The 20,262-nt window shown below is 31.0% G+C and overlaps 1 protein-coding gene across 1 annotated transcript in view; it reads left to right on the forward strand.

The window, feature by feature from the left end:
- The window catches only part of LOC127728466 (phosphatidylinositol 5-phosphate 4-kinase type-2 alpha-like), a 34,314-nt gene extending 18,093 nt beyond the window's left edge, over positions 1-16,221 (forward strand). Inside the window, exons 8-9 of the mRNA XM_052235861.1 lie at positions 6,956-7,223; positions 8,429-16,221. Coding sequence (XP_052091821.1) covers positions 6,956-7,223; positions 8,429-8,613 — 453 coding nt within the window. The 3' untranslated portion in view covers positions 8,614-16,221. The remainder of the gene's footprint in view (positions 1-6,955; positions 7,224-8,428) is intronic.
- The last annotated feature ends 4,041 nt before the right edge of the window (positions 16,222-20,262 follow it).

The following is a 20,262-nucleotide window of genomic DNA, read 5'->3' on the forward strand; positions in this document are numbered from 1 at the left end:
AACAAGCAAAGTGTAATTATAACTATAAAAGTTTCCAAGTGCTGCTTAATGAAACCAATCATCGGTCTTTATAAAAATTTTACGTCTGGATGCATAATCTTATTTATGGTATATTTTAAAAAACATTAAAATCATGAAAAAAATATGATACGAAATAGTAAACATGTATTAAGTCCTTGAGATACGAAATGGTAGATGCATTTTGCCCATAGGGTACGAAATGGATATTATTGTGGGTACGAAATGGTAAATGTTGGGTACGAAATGGCAAATTTGGGTACGAAATGGCAGAGGTACGAAATGGTCAAGGTACGAAATGACTTGCTTCCGGTAAATTACTTTTACAGGAAGAACAAATTTGAAGTTTGTCAATTTTCTACATCTTCCAAAATGATATTTTTGTTTTGGTACCTTTAATGTACAGTAGACAAAAAGAATTTATGTTAAAAATGAGTGTAAACACATTTTATTAATTTAATTCATATATTAATGTTAAAAATTACATGAACATATTGGTTGACTTCTGAATTTTTATTTCATCGCTTCTGTGGGGAGAAAAAAATAAGGTTGTTGTTTTTATACGACCGCAAAAAATTTTTGCGGTCGTATATTGGTATGACGTTGGCGTCGTCGTCGTCTGGCGTCGTCCGGTGTCGTCCGAAGACACATTGGTTTTCGCACTCTAACTTTAGTTTAAGTGAATGGATCTCTATGAAATTTTATCATAAGGTTCAATACCACAAAAGGAAGGTTGGGATTGATTTTGGGGGTTATGGTACCAACAGTTAAGGAATTAGGGGCCAAAAAGGGGCCAAAAATAAGCATTTTTGTAACTTCCAGACATAACTTGTGTGTTAGTGTATGGATCTCTCTGACATTGTACCACAAGGTTCCATATCACACAGGGAATGCTGGGATTGATTTTGGGGGTAATTGCCTCAAAATTTTAGGAATTAGGGGCCAAAAAAGGGGCAAAAAACAAGCATTTTTCTAGTTTCATGACATTAACTTATGTGTAAGTGTATGGATCTTTCTGAAATTGTACTACAAGGTTCCATATCACAAAGGAAAAGCTGGAATTGAGTTTGGGGGTAATTGCCCAAAATGTTAAGAATAAGGGGCCAAAAAGGGGCCAAAAATAAGCATTTTTCTAGTTTCCAGACAATAACTTGTGTTCAAGTGTATGGATCTCTCTGATATTGTACCACAAGGTTCCATATCACACAGGGAATGCTGGGATTGATTTTGGGGGTAATTGCCTCACAATATTAGGAATTAGGGGCCAAAAAAGGGGCAAAAAACAAGCATTTTTCTAGTTTCATGATAATAACTTGTGTGTAAGTGTATGGATCTTTCTGAAATTGTACTACAAGGTTCCATATCACAAAGGGAAAGCTGGAATTGAGTTTGGGGGTAATTGCCCAAAACGTTAAGGAATTAGGTGCCAAAAAGGGGCCAAAAATAAGCATTTTTCTAGTTTCCAGACAATAACTTGTGTTCAAGTGTATAGATCTCTCTGAAATTGTACTGCAAGGTACCATACCACAAAGGGAAGGCTGGGATTGAGTTTGGGGGTGATGAATCATAAGGGGGTTCACAAAGTTTGGGGGGGGGGTTTCCTTTTTTTTCTTTTTTTCCCTTTTTTTTTCTTTTAAAATTTTCCATTTTAAGTTGGTTATTTCTGTTTTATATTTAAAAGCAAATAATAATGATATGGTAGGAGATACACACCAAACAGGATGTGTAAATTATTATATAATAAGTATTGTGCAATAGCAAGAAATTTTCAATTGCACAGTATTGCACAATAGCAAGAAATCTTCAATTGCACAGTATTGCGCAATAGCAAGAAATCTTCAATTGCACAGTATTGTGCAATAGCAAGAAATATCCAATAGCACAATATTGCGCAATAGCAAGAAATTGTCAACTGTACAGTATTTCGCAATAGCAAGAAATATTCAATTGCTCAGTATTGTGCAAAAGAAGATACTTCGTATAAATTGCTTATTTCTTGACCAATTTCAATGGGGTTTTATTCTTGAATTCTTAGGGTTCTTTAATATGCTGATTCTAACTGTGTATTAAGTTTTTGGATTTTGGGCCCCGTTTTTAAATTGGTCCACATTGAGGTCCAAAGGGTCCAAAATTAAACTTTGTTTGATTTCATCAAAAATTGAATTATTGGGGTTCTTTGATATGCCAAATCTAACCGTGTTTTTAGATGTTTAATTTGGGTCCAGTTTTTTAAATTGGTCTTCATTGAGGTCTAAAGGGTCCAAAATTAAACTTAGTTTGATTTTAACAAAAATTGAATTCTTAGGGTTCTTTGATATGCTGTATCTAAACATGTATTTAGATTTTTGATTATGGGCCCAGTTTTCAAGTTGGTCCAAATCGGGGTCCAAAATTAAACTTTGTTTGATTTCAACAAAAATTGAATATATGGGGTTCTTTGATATGCTGAATCTAACCATGTATTTAGATTTTTGATTTTTGGGCCCCATTATCAACTTTGTCCACATTGAGGTCAAAAGGGTCCAAAATTAAACTTTGTTTGATTTCATCAAAAATTGAATTCTTGGGGTTCTTTGATATGCTGAATCTAACCATGTATTTAGATTTTGGATATTGGACCATAATAGGTGAATGTCCAATTTAAAATTTTTAAGTTCTTAGACCACATTCATTCTGTGTCAGAAACCTATGCTGTGTCAAATATTTAATCACAATCCAAATTCAGAGCTGTATCAAGCTTGAATGTTGTGTCCATACTTGCCCCAACTGTTCAGGGTTCGACCTCTGCGGTCGTATCAAGCTGCGCCCTGCGGAGCATTTTATTACCTTTTTACAGACATTACAAAGTTTTAAATAGAATAATGACACCAAAACAAACAGAAAATGTTCAGGAGTGAAAAAAGAGAAGGCCATGTTCTATTATTCTCTTGTTAAAAGAAGAAAAGAATTGAACAGATTTTCTAAATTTTTAATTTATTTCACTGTTACTATAGGAAAAATGAGCTTTGCCATTCAAAAATACAAATCCTTGAGTTTTGAGTAATCAGGCACATTGCTTAGTAAAAATGAATCCAGTGTGTACAATGCCCCTAATATTAGACATATCTTGCATCTTAAAATTTTCAAAAATCCCACCTTCAAACATGAAATACGCTTCATTATATTTGTAATGTATTAAATATCAACAATTTTAATTTTAACCATTACATTACAAATGGGAATTACTCAGTTACCTGAAAATCACCTTCAAGGTATCCAGTTACATGTCTGAAAGGTATTTAACCAAATGAAATGTCAAAAATGAAAAATCTTTAAAACATGAATTATTTGATTTATTTAGAAGAAATAAAAGGTGACTCATCTTTTCAGTATGTAAATAGTGATAAAATTTTAAAAATCAAATAACAGAGATAAAAATAGATAACATTGCATGCATAGATAAATTTATGAATGAAAAATCTTATACCTATGAAAAACTAGTAATTAAAATAATTAGTCATAGTCAATGTTAATGTTCTCAAAAACACCTTCTGTAGCAACTTGAGGTGCTTAAAAAAATACTTGATAAAATCAAAGACTTTCAAGAACTGTTTAGAAGACTTTTGGCTATGGATTTATACTGTGATTGGTCCCTTGTTTTTCATGGGTTTACTGTAACAAACTATATCAATCAAGTTTAAAACAAAAACAAAAATCATTATAATATACTGAATATTCATGGTTTTGTATCAGAATATTTGTGTTTTCATCTAGACTTCCTACATACATCTTTTGGATGCAATATTCTCTCATGGGACAAGGAAAGAGAATCAAGATACACAAATTAGAATAAAATAATGTCTTAAAAGCCATATGGTAGCTTCAAGTTTGCTATACCTTGTTGTCAGGGTGCTAAGTCATAGATGTATACTTTGCATACCTCTTTTCTAATTCAAAGTTACAAACACGAAAACTACTAGTATATAAATTACCGAAATAGAATGATTCTGAACAAAAAAATAAATTGTAATTGAGCCTTCAAAAGGTTTTTCTAGTATCCCCATTGTTATATGTATGTTTTTTTATATACACTTTATTTGTATTCCCTCATATTTGGGAGTAACTCCTAGCTCTGGATTTCCTTAAGCAAAGAGAAACATTTTACCATTCTGCACCTCAGCTTGTCATAATGCACAAAGTGAGAAGTTAGAAATTCAGAAAACATCAATAAATAAAACGTTTATCTCAAGCACAACACTTGAACTAAAAACTAAAATGAACCTTTAAGATTTTAACACATGATCATGTGCAGTTGCATTTGCTTCCTGGTGTACATGCACTACACACTTGAAAAATCCACTATTTGTAATTGTATAGGATAGGATATTATTCAGGATTGACAAATATGAGAAGAGTTAAGTAGTCTGTCATTCCAAAGAGAAAAAACTTCATGTTAAAAGGAAGATCAAAAGGTCAAAAGATATTTCATCTTTTAACAGGAAGAATTATTTATTCATGACAGAAAATCCTTACAGACAATTCACAAAATCAAAAGAAACAGAGATGAGATTTTACTGATTAAAAGAACAAAACAAATGTTTACAATATATATGAAAGAAAATGAAACCAACATTTCTATTTTTAACATATTTAGTGTGGAGTAATCTTCTTGTCTTCAAATATAATAACTAGATCTTTTATTCTTTCATGTCAATTTATATCATATTCTTACTTCAGAAATGTAAACTCTTCTCTCCACATGTTAAACAAAAAAGAAAAAATTCCAGTGTATAAAGCATTATAATAAGAAAAAAAACCTTAGATTGTGATATTACGTATGCTTTGATTTATGTTTTCTGGATACCAGTTTTGTTCTTTTTTTGGGGACAAAATACAAGATTTTAGATATTAACAATTTTGATATATTGTTGTACAATGCAGATTTGAAAAATCAACAAAATCCAAATTTTTGTTCTCTCAAATTAAACTGAATAAAAGGCATTGTCCTAATTTTATGTCTGTAATACTAGTCACTGGAAGAGAGGCAATAAATAATCAATCTGTATTTAAAGTGCAATCCAAGTAGCCAATGAAGTAATATAAATAATTTGTGCAAAAAAAGGGAAAAAAAACATTTCATACATTTAAAAGAAATAAAAGTCATTATTAACCAATATTAATTAATTGTACCTGAACAACTGTTCATGCTGTTAAAAGCACAAAGTACTCACAAAAACCTGTGATACTATTGTCAAGGTGTACATGTTGCTGACTACAATTTTGCAGTACATGCAAAGACAGATTGTCTTCCAGAACCAATATGAGGGTATCTGGTGATTAGAAGGCATTTTAGGAGAAAAGTTTGAAACATTAGAAAATTTGCGAAATATCAAAGTAAAATAATTATAGAAGTTTTAAAAGTGTAACTTGTTTTATCATTCAATATGTATGCACTGTAGCTTCATTGTGATAAACTATTTATTTTGCTGATTTGTAGGCAGGGTATGTGAATATTAACTTGTTATTTATTTACATAATTAGTAAAATTAAAATTCTGACAACAATTGTAAATAAAAAATAGCAGAATTTTTTGTAAATCTAATGCTTTTCTTAATAGAATAATAATTAAAGGCAAGTGGTACATCATAAAAAATGTATTTCCTCAATTTACTGATTCATAAGCTTTCGACTGATATATACATTTTATATGATATGATGTTTTCATGTAAAAACCTGTATAGTCCCTACCTAAGTTTTATAGTGCTTTAGCTTAATATTTTGAAAACTATAACAGATAGACTTGACACCTTGAACGACAAAAAAATATCAGCCAAACAAGTTTTTGACCCATAAAGTTTCTATTTAACAAATTTATTCTTTTTTAATTTTTTACCAAAATGCCTGGTGAGTGATAGAGTCTCCTCATTTAATTTTTGTGATGTATGCCAAAAATAGAACTTTTAAATGAAAAATGGTAATTTCTTCCAGTTTTCTGTAAAGTTATTCTTGTCCATAGGCATTCAAACTAACTTTAAACTATTTTAAATCATTCAGTTATTTATGCACAATGTAATGTTGATAACAGAGTGGTTCATACAAAAAATACTCCAAAGAAAAAACTGAACTTTCCATTTTTATGAAGCAACATTCCAGCAACACCTTCATATGTAGTAGATGTCTCAGAGAGAAAACAACAGATATGTTCCACTTCTCATAGCCACAATCCTGTTCCTTGATTGTGAACAATAGACACAATACAACTTTCAGTTTCAGAGAAGTAGTGATAAGCGAAGGTCAAAATTTGACAGGGTATTCAGTTTTCAAGTCCTGGCCAAAGGATTGTAAATGAAAAGATCCTAGGTCTTTAGACTAATAAACTTTATGAGTTATCCCCAAAATACTTGTTAATCCAATGGCATAAGAGAGAAAACTCTAAAATGCTTAAAAGGTTGCACAAGTCATAAATTGTCCTTAATTAGGATGTAACATAAATAAATATTTAAATAATAAAAAGTAAAAATACAATGTTAAGGAAGCAAATTCCGTAAAAAAAAAGAATTTAACTCTTTGCAGGTTGTTTGAAAAATGTATTTATAACTCATTGATAGATTGACCAAATATCTTTTCAGTATTTTGGAAAACAAATATTATGCTTTAGATTTTGAAGTGACAGAAGAAGGAAACATAAAAACAAATCATATTGAAAGGCTTTTTCACTCAAAAGGTGGTGACAATTAATAGACTTTTTCATTTAATGAGTATCATTTGTTAAAGATATCTCATTTGTTAAAGATATCTAACTGAAACAATTTCAGTGTTAATTTTTGGTGATCAAAAGGCTATAAGAAATAGTAGGGATGTGTTATTGTATCACAATTTGACACAAAGAGTTTTACGTAATGTAGAATGTGAGAAATGAATAACAAAAATTCAAATGTTATTATGTTTTATTATATAGTTTTTGACAAGCTTACATTTAATGGACTACAGCTTGATAGTAGGGATACATGACTGTGATAAAGCTGAAATGGAGTCTGCTGAAATGGTGCAGAGGGCTAAGGAAGGTGAAGATGATAGCAATGAAGAAAATGAAAATGGCTATGATGATGACCAAAATGGCATGGGGGGTGTGCCTACACCACCAGATAGTCCACAGTTAATACAAGCACCATTTAATGGTGACATTGATTCTACTATAGAGAGATTTGCAATGAAATGCAGTGAAGGTAATGGTTTGATAACCTTGTATAAGTTTAAGCAATATCGTTTCGTTTAGAACTGATTGTCTATAATCGCAACCACCCTTAAAACAAATGTGAAATTAAAAAAAATAAGAAATTTATTTTCAAAAGTGTCAGTGCCTTAGTAACACAATAGGCAATCATAATTATAAACATAAGACAACTCTCCGAGATTAAAACAGAGATGGTGATATGGAAATGCTTATGTCTGTCAACATTTTCAGGGCTCTCATGCTTTCAGTTCTCGTTGGATTTTTTGAATTTTGATAAAATTTCTTTAAAGGTATATATCAGCAATATCTAGCAATATATATCTTGGATGAGTTGAAATCTGCACAGATAATCATTTTTAGTAGAGTTACTCCCCTTGTAAATGATTTGGAAATAATACATAGTATGTTCTTGTGCCAACAACTCTCTTGACTTTGAATTTATAGATTTTTATGCCCCTGCCGTATCGGAGGGGGCATTAAGTTTTACTCTTGTCCGTCTGTGCGTCCGTACGTCCCGAAATTGGTTTCCATTCTCTAACTTTAGTTTCCCTTAACCAAATGTTATGAAACTTATACATAATGCTTATTACCACAAAACACAAATCAAATTTGAATTTGGGTGGCGTAACTTTTACCTTTCTAGAGTTATGCCCCTTTACAAATGGAAGAATTTTCTGAATTTATCGTTTCCGTTCTTTTACTTAAGTTTGCCTCAACCAAATGTTAAAAATCTTATACACAATGCTTATTACCTCAAAAGACAGATCAAATACGAATTTGGGTAGCGTCACTTTTACCAATCTTGAGTTATGTCCCTTTATAACGTTATATGCAAGAGGGGGCATCATCTGTGCCCCATGGACATATTCCTCATTTATTTTTTCATAAGTTCACATCAGCATCTCCTGGTTTTATATATGAATGAGAGGAGTTGTAACGTATACACCAATGAACCTGTATGCTGTAGAAAGAAGCAACCAAAAGACATTTAAAGGTCGAAGAACTGATTTCAACAAAAGACAATTTACTATATAATATGTCAATCTCTAAATAATAATATGTAACCAAGGACAACCACTTGCCAGGTTCTTAATTTTGGACAGGCACATGAACAAACTCCTGCTATTTATCTATATTATTATAAACAGCAAAATATATACATGACATGAAATGATTTTATGTTGTTTTTTTTTTCAGATTGTCCTAGAAGAGAGGTTTATTTTTTAGCAATGATTGACATTTTGACAAAATATGGAGTGAAAAAACGTACAGCACAAGCTGCAAAGACAATGAAACATGGTGCAAATGCTGAAATATCTACAGTGAAACCTGAACAATATGCACGAAGATTCTTGGACTTTGTCAGCAAGTGCATTGAATGACCACCTATACATAGAAATGTTTTATCTTATTGTATACACATTTTCATATATTTATTTGGTAAGGATAATGTCAGATTACAAAATAAGGGACCACTTGTCTATTGATAATGCTCAATAAAGAAAGAAAGAAAGAAGGATAACTTTTTCAAAGCAATTGCATTAAATTTTGTGTAACCTTTGACAGCACCGAAGTCTTATTTTAAGGGGGATCTTTGGCCTGACTGAATGGTTTTATTCAGTAAAGTCACATTGATATTTGTAAGCACCTTTTTACACTTTTTATATCATGCATATCAAGGCCACCAATATCAGTCTTTTAATACAACCTCTGACTATTAAACACATTTTCCTTTAGTTTTCATGTATTTTCCGACGATAAATTAAGTTATTTGTAATCTTGCATTATTCATACAGAAATCATTTGCTTATAAATTAAACAATTGATTTTTTAATCATATGAATTTTTAATCATGGAAATTTCAACTGAAAAACTGTAGACAGATATAAATAGATATTTACAGTTGTTGCAATATAATATTGTTTTTCAAATGATTTTTTTATGAATCCCTTAAATCAAAATTATAAATTTGACATTTCATGACTGTGAACTTTAAATGCATTATTTAGCACACTTATTATATGGTGAGGTAAATAAGACTCAGCCAGCTTTGTTAGATTGTTGCACAATTATTGATGCTTAGGTACAAGCCTTTATAATAATCAATTATCATATGCAAATGACCACCAGAACTTCAGGATAACTTTATAGACAGTGTTTTGTAGTGCCTTTCCTGCTAAAGGTGTATGTTGAAATTTGCATTTAAAGTTTGAGTTCTATTAAAAAGGGAATAATTTTGCATTGTACAATTTTCAGTTGAAATATCTGTAGTATTTATGTGTTATTATTACCAAAACAGAGGGAAAACATAAGTACCATGTATCATTAAACAAAAAAAAGAAGAAAGAAACAGGGTTTACATAAATAGATAAATAATAAAATATTATATATATGATATTGTTATAGTCAATTAAGAAAAGGAGATTAGAATGTATTTAATTAAGTCTGAAAAGTATATTATAGAGGTGAAACATGTTAATGACTATAAACTAGGTTAAGATATATTTTATTGCAGTGTGGTATCTCATATTCCTGAGATGAAGTTTTTAAGTCCTGTAAGAATTTTTTGGACTCTAATTTAGTTTTGGCTGCTATATAGCATATTGGATCTGTTGTCTTTCTTTAGAATTGGGAAGAAATCCACATGACCTGTAATTGAATTATTTTTACCCTTTGATACTTATGAAGAATTAAAAGTTTGAATTATGTGGTCTAGCAATACTTTACAATGCTATGGTAAAATTTTCAAAAGAGTAAGTTTGGTAAGGGTCCTTATCAGCCCCAAAATTATTAGGTCCACTGCTTTAGATAAAAAAAATTTCAAGCTGTTGAAAAGACATGTAAGAAAGTGAAATTAAACTATTTTTGTTGAGCTTTTCTTATGAAACTTTGACACTTACACCATGATTAGGCCAAAAAGAGATTTCGGTGAAACTGAACAAAATTATCTGGATTTCAACCACATTTAGGCCTAGGAAAAACTGAGCCCAGGGTTTCACAAAACTATATTTTTCAGTCAGATAGGTAATTTTGTATAACAAACCTGCTGTTCAAAGACCTTTTTTGTCAATGCTTGAGCTATATGTTCCTGGTCCTTAAGACCAATGAAAATTGACTAGTTTTCATTGAATTTTGTGGAATTTGAAAAAGTTGTACTATTTGTTATGTAATGACAAGCTCACCTACACCTAAATAATCAACAAAAAGTCTTAATCCCTATCTTTTCATTGTTTTAGCTTTGATTTATTTTGATAATAGTCAATTAATTCTTATTTGAAATTTTAGCTAAAAATAGGGGCCATATTGAGGCGTTATCACACCTACTCCTTTACCATTGTGTAAAGTATGATGGATCAGAGAAACTGTATTCAAGGATTTTATAGAATACTTTTGCATTAATTTGTGTTCATCTAGTTTAAGAATTTAAGGTAAAATATATCGATACTTAAAATATTACAGACATATACAGAAATAATTGGAATAAGTTAAATTTTGGTAAAACATTTGGGAAATTGAAGTTTCTAAGTTATGGTAAATATTTTATCTTCTAGGACAGAATGTAAATTTTGAGTTTTATTTTTATTTATAGAATAAAATGCCACTGTTAGGTACAGTAGTATGCAGATAGGTACCCGATTTTAACAAATAATTTCAAACTCGGTTTCTTTTGATATTTTTAACAATGACACAAGGATTAGGAAGAAAATGTTAAGGAAGTATCTGAAGTATGAATTAGTTTTTCCTTTGTATTTAAAACAGTTGACTAAACCCTTATTTTGCCCCAAAAGAATTGTGTATAATTTGTACATATTTTACCTGCCTTTAGTTTGCCAGGTATATGTTGTAGTTGCATACATTTCTTATCTCTGTTATTTAACAAATGATGTGGCTTCCTATAGCTGATTAAACAGTCTGCTTACCAAATTTGGGTAAAGGTTAGGATCCATGTGTCTCCATCTGTCATCAAAAACTCTTTCTTCAACCACACAGTGGTTTTCAATTAAACTTTCAAAATATTTAGATCCTTTTGACATTGTTTATCTCAATTTTTTTCATCAGAACTGTTTTTAAGAAATGTACCATTGCAAATTATGTACTTTGTCATTTTTACATATGAGGGATATTCATCCCAATTCAAAGAACAAGTCAAAAACCGGTTAATGTCATTTTTGTATTATTGCTCATATCTTACAAATTATATACTCCATAGTCCATATACATCTGGTTATTTTCCTTTTATTATTTAGATAGATAAATGTTATTGAGCTCCCTTTTTGATGTAGCATTGCAATATTTTGAAGTTCAAAATATCAATTTACACCATTAGCAGTTGTTGAAATTCTTTCATAGCTGCCATATTATTGTTTGAGATTCCATGGTAGAAAGGAAGTCATTAAACAGGGTATACATAACATACTGTTTGGAAAATGAATTGTCCATTTATTAATGTTATTTGTCAAAAGTCAGAAACATAAATTTTAGTATTATAAATGCCTTTTCGTATATATATGTTATTAATGATAAAAATTGTGGGTTATCTAAAACTATAAATCTATTCATGTAATAAATATAATTTGCTGTTTATAAACATTGGATGTTTTTCAGATAGATATGACAGATCAAAATTATTCAAATAAGAACTTCCAATAAGAGGATGCCACAATCATAGCAAAAACTTTCGACAAGGTTGATAATTTGCTTTTTATTTACAATTTTATAAAATATTTACTAAATGTATCTAGTTTCATAAAAAAAATACCAAACAGACTAATATTAAGAATAACTAAAAGAGGCACATGATTTACTGCAAATATTTTTAGTTATATGTTGACACAATTTCAATATTCTTCTGCAGTATTATTTGTACAAAATTATCATCAAAATATCTAATAAATCCTCAGACTCATAAGTTATCAGGAACCCTTTTTTCAAGGTTATAATTGTAATAACATGATGAATTAACACAAACAGTAAGTAACAAGAGTTTTTATTTATCTTATTGTTAGTTATTGGAAGAAGACATCGTGGAGCCATATTTAAATACTAAAGGTGGACAGCAAAGACTAGATTGTAAAGAAATATACAAATGTGGTGCCTTGGATTTCTTTTTGTTTTGTTTTCTTGTTAATTATTCCATGATTAAATGTTATTTATTACTCAGTTTATCATTAAATCAATCAAAATCTGTAGTTATAGATTAGTACATTCCTGTCTATGTGGTATTTTTGTTCGTAGTCTCTTGTAGTTGGATATAAGAATTGTAAAGAAACTTTCATTCAAATAAATGGAATAGATGTCAATGGACTGAAAAAATCCAAAATAATCTAACTGAAATTTAAACATATCAGTACTTTTTTAGAAGAAAATTTGAAGATTTTATAATTGAAAAAAAAAGATTGACAAATATATTGTTCTAAGTAAAAAAAATACAAAGGTAAAAGGTTTGACACCAACATATTATGTAAGATTAGTTTTTGGAACTTTTGTAAAAGTTTGTTCAGGTTAATAGATAACCTTATCTTAAGTAAAAGAATTGCCAAGGAATTGTATTTACCAAGGTATGACCAAAGCATGTTCAGTTCATTCATTCTTTTAAAGTAGCGGAAACAGCAAGGTAAAATGCTTTCACTTTATTTTACATCACAGGTAATTATTGCAAACATTGATCTTTGGGATATAAATTTAAGATCAAGAAGGAGTAAAGCTTTTGAATGACATAGTGTTTTGCATTATTGGAATTGCTCAATATTCTTGAATAACAAATATTTTCATGTGAAAAAAATATAGAAATTTCATTATGTACATGTAACTTGAAAGCTGGGTTTTTTAGAAATTGGAATTTAGTGCATGAATTTGAAAAGAAATTAAAAACAAGAAGCATTAATCAATTATCAGTAATTATCAGGAAAAATAAGTCAAAATCTTTGATAAACAAAAATAGCAAGTAAAAGGTAAAATGAATAATGTGAAAAGTGGAAGTTCAAGTTGTTCCATTAAACCATCTTAAGGGCCTAGGGAAATTTATTTCATAATGATACAGCAGGGATTGCATTGGAAACTCAATTCATTAATCTGAGTGAATAGCTAGTTGTGTTTTAAACATAGAAATGAATAGCTAGTAAGGATACAGCCAATGGAAAAAATACACAAATCCAGTACACTCTATTTACTTTTGTTTACATGTTTAAATGTGTATATTGTCAAACCTATTTTTGTCTCATTATGTTTAATAGTGCTGTTATATTTTTAAGTTCTTAATGTATTGTTCATTGTTGATAAAATATATATATAGACTCAAATTTTATTTATGAGCTAAAATTTGCTTATTAGTAAATAGCCTTTGAAATAATTCTCTTTATTTATTTCATATTTGTTATATACTTGTACATGTAAAATAATTCTTTTTTGTATTTATAAAATGTTTCTTTTTCTTTTTACTGTTTGTATTTATCTTTTCGAAAGATGGTACATAACGTAAATAGAAGCTCTACTAACTACTAATTAATCTGAAGCTATTTCCAAGAATGTAGTTTTTTAAAATCGTAGGAAAAGTTGATTGAAATATAATAAAAAAAATATTGACCTTCGTAAGTTATTATTTAAAAGTATTTCAAAATGATTTACACCAAGCATGATGTTTGTAGTTTTTATTTCAAGAAAGTCACTGTTCATGTAAAAGTATCATTGCTTTGCCGATTTTTATATAAAATCATTTACATATGGTCATATTTCTTTATGTTTTTTGTGTCTACACGAAATCAAACAATGCAATTATTATTATTTGAAATCCTTTGTTTGTCTTTTATATGAAGGAATAGATTTATGTGAACACACTTTTTTAGTCTTAGAGGTCTGAAAATTTCATTAAATAGTACAGTATTTGGTAAAACATGAAAAGTTTGTTAGTTTTCCATAGATGCAGAACTCAGCAACTATATAAATTGTTATTACTTTCTTATTATTTAAGAAAAACATTGTATCTCTATGTTAGTAAATAAGTTTCTGTTATATAGTGTTAAAACAATACATAACTAGCTACTTCATTGTTACTGACAGAATTTCAGAGTTCAATGTACTTTGTTGTTATACCGATATTTATCAGATACTAAGGTTAGCTTTCAGGACCTGTGTCTATGAAACTGTTTGTCATGTCATCATACAGTATAGGGAATAATACTGGTATTTCTCCACTAACAATTTGTTTAGTTAGTGTCCTGCATGACAAAAAGATGCCTTTACCGTATAGTAATCATTTGGCCATCATCAGTTTATTGTTTTCATATTTTTTGCCTCTGCCGCAGCGCAGGGGGCATTAAGTGTTACCCTTGTCTGTCCCTACGTCCCAAAATTAGTTTCCATTCTCTAACTTAAGTTTGCCTCAACCAAATATTATGAAACTTATACACAATGCTTATTACCACAAAACACAGATCAAGTTGAATTCAGAATGCGTCACTTTTACTGTTCTTGAGTTATGTCCCTTTATAACATTATATGCAAGTGGGGGTATCATCTGTGTCCCCTGGACAAATTCTTCATTTATTTAGGATATGGTTAAAGATATTAAAGTAAGTTTTAGTGTTAAGTTATATTAGAAGGATCATATGTCACAAATATACAGAATTAGGAATAAAGAGCAACCCTCACCCCAAGGTGAATATTCTACACTGGGTTTTTTTCTGGGTAGATTATTGATTTTGGCTTTTGGTCCGTTTACTTTTAAGTTTTCATAGCTTTCCACACTTTTTTCAAACTAATGGGGAATTTTTTTTAAATATAATTGTTTTCCGAGATTTGTTCTGTATTCACCTGGGATATTAACTCAGTCTCTGCTCTGGAGCAGTAGGGAAGGACAGTTCACTTGATTAACTTTCAGTGCACATCAGCATTGTACATTTGTTCATTATATAGACAATAAATGATGGTATTCAAAATAAACTGTCTATCAACCAAGTTTGATTAATGTGTCCAGAGTAAGCCTGAAAATAGTATTTTTCAGGAATTGATTCTATCCCATAATGCATTTCTTTAACATATACATGTAATACTATCACATTTTTATCCCTTTGTTAAATCAATAATTTATATAGAATGTTACCGGTTTTTCTTTATTTAAAAAAAAGGTCACACCCTGTATGCATGTCAGATACTATTTTCACATGAAACCACGAGTGATATCTATGTTTAGGAGGTATATGACCTATATAAACATGTGTTCTTTACAGCCAAGTAGCAAGCTTAGATCTCATACTATGTTCTACTTATTTAAATGGATTTATAGCCCTAGAACTTTTCTGATAGTTATGGTTCTTTTTTAAAACTTATTAATTGAGATTTACTTTGGTACTGGCTGATTGATTTTTAAAGGAATTGTAACCTTAGCCTTTGAAATTTTCTTATATCTTGAATTTTCTCACACTTTATTTTTATATTTAGTTCTAATACAAAAACCAGTGTTATTTTACTTATGTTCAATCAACTTTTATTTTTCAAAGTAGTGCCTAATTATATAGACATTTCCACAAAGTACTTTAATACAGTATTAAAACAAATACATGTTGATGGAGGGGCATGTTGTGATAACAGTGTTTAGGCTTATTTGAATAACACCAATTTTTTACATGATTAAAACAAATATTGTGTGGTATCTTATATTTATGTATATGTTGTTTGTATAACTAAACCTACATGCATGAAAACAAATCCTTTATAATTCAGTTGTTAAAACACAAGTATTATGCATGGTTAATTTAGGCCTGATTTATAGTGTCATTCCATTCTTTATTATATTGCTTAATACAATTAACATCACATTGACAACAAACTGTTTTGTAAAGAAAACAGAGTAATAAAAGTGACATTATTGTGATATTGGCTATATTTTAGTTAGTATTGGACCATATTTATTTTGACTGCTGCCGAGTCAGTGTTTATGTATATTGATGTCTACCATGAGATACTAAATCTTATCAAATAAATCTATCATTCAATGTATAGTTTTTGTCTCGATTGCGATAATGGTCGCAGTATGCGAGACATAGGGATTACTATCTGGCGGACACAGCGAAAACTATTTCTATAAAGCTTTATTTTTCAGAAGGTAGAAGACCATGTATGAAGATACCTTATGTTTCTGTCTGTCATATGTCCATTTTCCTTGACCTCATCTTCATGGTTCAGTGACTGCTTGAAAAAAAATTATAGATTTTTTGTAATGTGAATTTCTTACTTATTATGAGTAATAGGATAACTATATTTGGTATACGGCAACATCTACATGTCCATCAGACAGGGTTCACCTGACCTCGACCTCATTTCATGGATCAGTGATCAAGGTTAAAGTTACATGATTAGGTCGGTTTCTCAGATACTGTAAGAGTAGGTCAACTATTAGGTGGTATATGGAATTATTATAAGGGGTACATGTCAGTCTGGCAGGTTTCATCTGACCTTGACCTTATTTTCATGGTTCATTGGTCAATTTTAAAATTTTGTGTTTTGGGCCTTTTTATCAAGGACTATAAGCAATAGGTCAACTATATTTGGTGTGTGTAATGTTTGTAATATGTACATGTCTGACTGTCAGATTTCATCTGACCTTGATCTCATTTTCAGTGTTCATTGGGCAATGTTAAGTTTTTGTGTTTTTGTCTCTGTTTCTTGTTTCTAATACTTTAAGAAATATGTCAACTATATGTAATGTATATAATGATTGTAAGGTGTACATGCCAGTCTGGCAGGTTTCATCTGACAGTGACCTCATATTTATGGTTCATTAGTCAATGTTGAGTTTTTGTGTTCTGATCTGTTTTGCTTATACTATAAGCAATAGGCCCGAGAACACTGTTATTTCGTAGTGCATTTCTTTTAGACAAAAAACGCAAATTAAAAAAATCGCACCTGCTCTATCCAAAAAAGATTTTTACAGTGTAGTGTACTACTTTTGGGACAAATTATATCAAAATTATAGAAAAGTCTATTGGCTCTAACTCAAAATATGGATAATTTTATGTTAAGGGAGTCTGTAATTCAGTTTGACAGCTTCAGACATACTAATTTTTGACCTATTCAAACTAGACCAAATCACTACTTTACCTAAACTTCATGCCTCAAATTTTGTTGACATGTAATTTCATTCCCCTACTTACTATTTTACGCATAAAATTTAAAGAAATAAATTTGGAAGGTGTATGAAAAAAATTTGCAAGTTATACACTGTCTACACTAGGGACTCTTATTCGTAGACAACGAAAATCAAAGGACGATAACTGTGTCCCCGGACCAATAGGTCAACTACATTTGGTGTATGGAATGATTGTAAGGTGTATATGTCTGTCGGACAGTATTTATCTGACCTTGACCTTATTTTCATGGTTCATTGGTCAATATTAAGTTTCCATGGTTTGTTCTGTTTCTTGTATTCTATAAGCAATAGGTTAATCGGCAAATAACTATATTTGGTGTATGGAATGATTGTAGGGTGTTCCTGTCTGTTCGTCTGGTTTGGTTTATCTGATCTTGACCTCATTTTCATTGACATTATGTTAAGTTTATGTGAAACTTGTAGTCAAACTTAATCTTTAGGACTGTTAACATAAAATTGATTAATACAGAAATGGAAAAATTGAATTTAACGTCAGCAAATGTAATGTTATGCACCTAACACGATCCAAACACCCGAATAAAGAACCGTATTACATGCATGGTAAACAAATAGAGGTAGTAACGGACAAAAAATACTGAAGAATTACCATCGAAGATGACCTAACCTGGAACCTACACATTAACAACACTGTAGCAAGTGCAAACCAAGCCCAAGGGATGCTCAGTAGAAACATGAAAAAAGCTCCACAGCAAACAAAGATCAATGCTGTTAATGCACTAGTAAGACCGAAAGGAATATAGTGCAGCAATATGGGATCCCTACATGCAGGATAATTTTGACAAAATAGAGCAAGTACAGAGAAGAGCAGCTCGATACGTCTACAATGATTACAGCAATGAACGAAGTGTCACCAGCATGATAAACAGGCTTAACTGGATACCTCTATACCAACGAAGAGTTAACATCAGATTATGCTTACTATACAAAATTATAAATGGACTTGTAGCAATTCCAACAGAAAACTACCTGATCCCACTAAACAGACCACCAAGACACTACAATTCCATGGTAACACCATCTTCAGCCCAAGACACAACTATTTCAAGTACTCATTCGTTTCAAGAACAATACCGGGTAATAGCCTGGAAAAAACTATCAACTCAACATGGAAAGCTCCCACAATGGAAGCTTTCAAGACACCGATTGCGTAGATGATGGAATGTTTTTTATCCTGCACCACCTGTACAGCATGCACCGTATTTTTGACTTTTGTATTTATTCATTGTAAATAGCCATTACCAGTACCTACGCACACACAAAGTATTGAATACTCATCAATGAGTGTAACTACTATATCTAAGAAGAAGAAGAAGATCCATTTCAGAGTTCTGGCAAATGACCTCTTCTGCCTTCAAACATGGCTGCCATTGTTACTAAAAGGAAATGGAAAATTATTGAATGAAGATAATGAAAAATCATGTGAAAGACCAGTCGCTACCAAATTTTAATTAAATTCCTATTTAAGGATAATGGTTGATCATCCCATCTGCAAAACATAGGGCTGTTGCCATTACCCCAAAATAGAAAAAAAAAGAGAAATAAACAACTTTTTGAAATGAAAGACTGGCTAAGGGTTTCTCAATATAAAGAGATTGAATAGGGTTGATAGGTTTTAAGAGTGGTTATTGTTGACAATGGCCATACATTAGTGTGGCTATATAGGCTTTAACAGCCTTTATTTTTGTTGTGGTTGATTGATTGATTGATTGTTGGTTGCTTAACGTCCAGTGGCAAATATTTCATGCATATTCAGGACGAGAACAAATTAACAATAAATACAATAGGTAGGTTCTGTAATAGGGGCTTCCGGGATTAAGGTCGGAGAAATTTAGACTGCCGCAGGAAATGAGGGTATATTGGATAGGGACAGAAATTTAGCCTTGCAACAGGTCACCTACGGACCCCTCAAAGAGTTGTTGCAAGGGTTCTTAACGTGCAAAGAGCGTGGCAATCTCTTTACACGAGGCATCGGATTTAACGTCCCCATTCTGACCGGACGTGACTGCGAATTTGTACATCCCGCACAGCCAAACGGACGCCCCACTTTAGCGAGGGTTTTACCGCCGGTCGGAGGAAGACCAATGGTGACCATATTTCTATTCCCCAGTCACCCTTGGGGGGTGTTGTGGTTGAAGGTTATGCACTGATTTTAGTAATGTTATCACATTATCCTAAATAAAAGATAAAGTGTGGTTTTGTTTAAGCTAAAGGATTTGAAGTGGAAATAGGCCCTTGTACCCAAATAATTTTATGTACTTTTTAGCACCTGGACCAAAAGATCAAAGTGAGATACTGCAATCACTAATTAATCAACATCATCATAAAAAAATCTCATCTGAAACCTCTGAACAGTGTTTAACCAACCATTGCGTGACTGTTAATAAATATGTTGAGTGTATGGTCTAGCCTTGACCGAGTCAAAAAGCCAAACTCAGGTTTGCTGTTTTCCTTCAGCAGTAACACCATCAACAATTTGTTAAAGTTTGTGATTAGGTCAGTTTAAATGGAACCACTTTTGATAAGTTAAATTAGCATTGGCACATCTCATTTCTACGGATACTATTTGTCATTTCCCCTCAGTCATAGTCAGTTGACTTTGAAACTTTTGCATAGTTAACACGTTAAAGTATTTGATTATGTCATTTTAAGGGGATCAACTGATGATAAGTCAATGATATTTGGTATGCAGTTGTATTAGCATCAGCTTATCTTTTTTCCACAAAACTATTTTGCCCTGTACCTTCAGTCATGGTTCATTGACTAAATTTTTTACACAATTTACTTCTGAAAGTATAGCCATTTTAATGATTTCAACATTTGGATTTTGCTACCAAAATAAGATACAGGCCAGACATATCTCTGTGTC

This window comes from Mytilus californianus, unplaced genomic scaffold (assembly GCF_021869535.1).
Source record: "Mytilus californianus isolate M0D057914Y unplaced genomic scaffold, xbMytCali1.0.p SCAF_2, whole genome shotgun sequence".
Classification (NCBI taxonomy): Eukaryota; Metazoa; Mollusca; class Bivalvia; order Mytilida; family Mytilidae; genus Mytilus; species Mytilus californianus.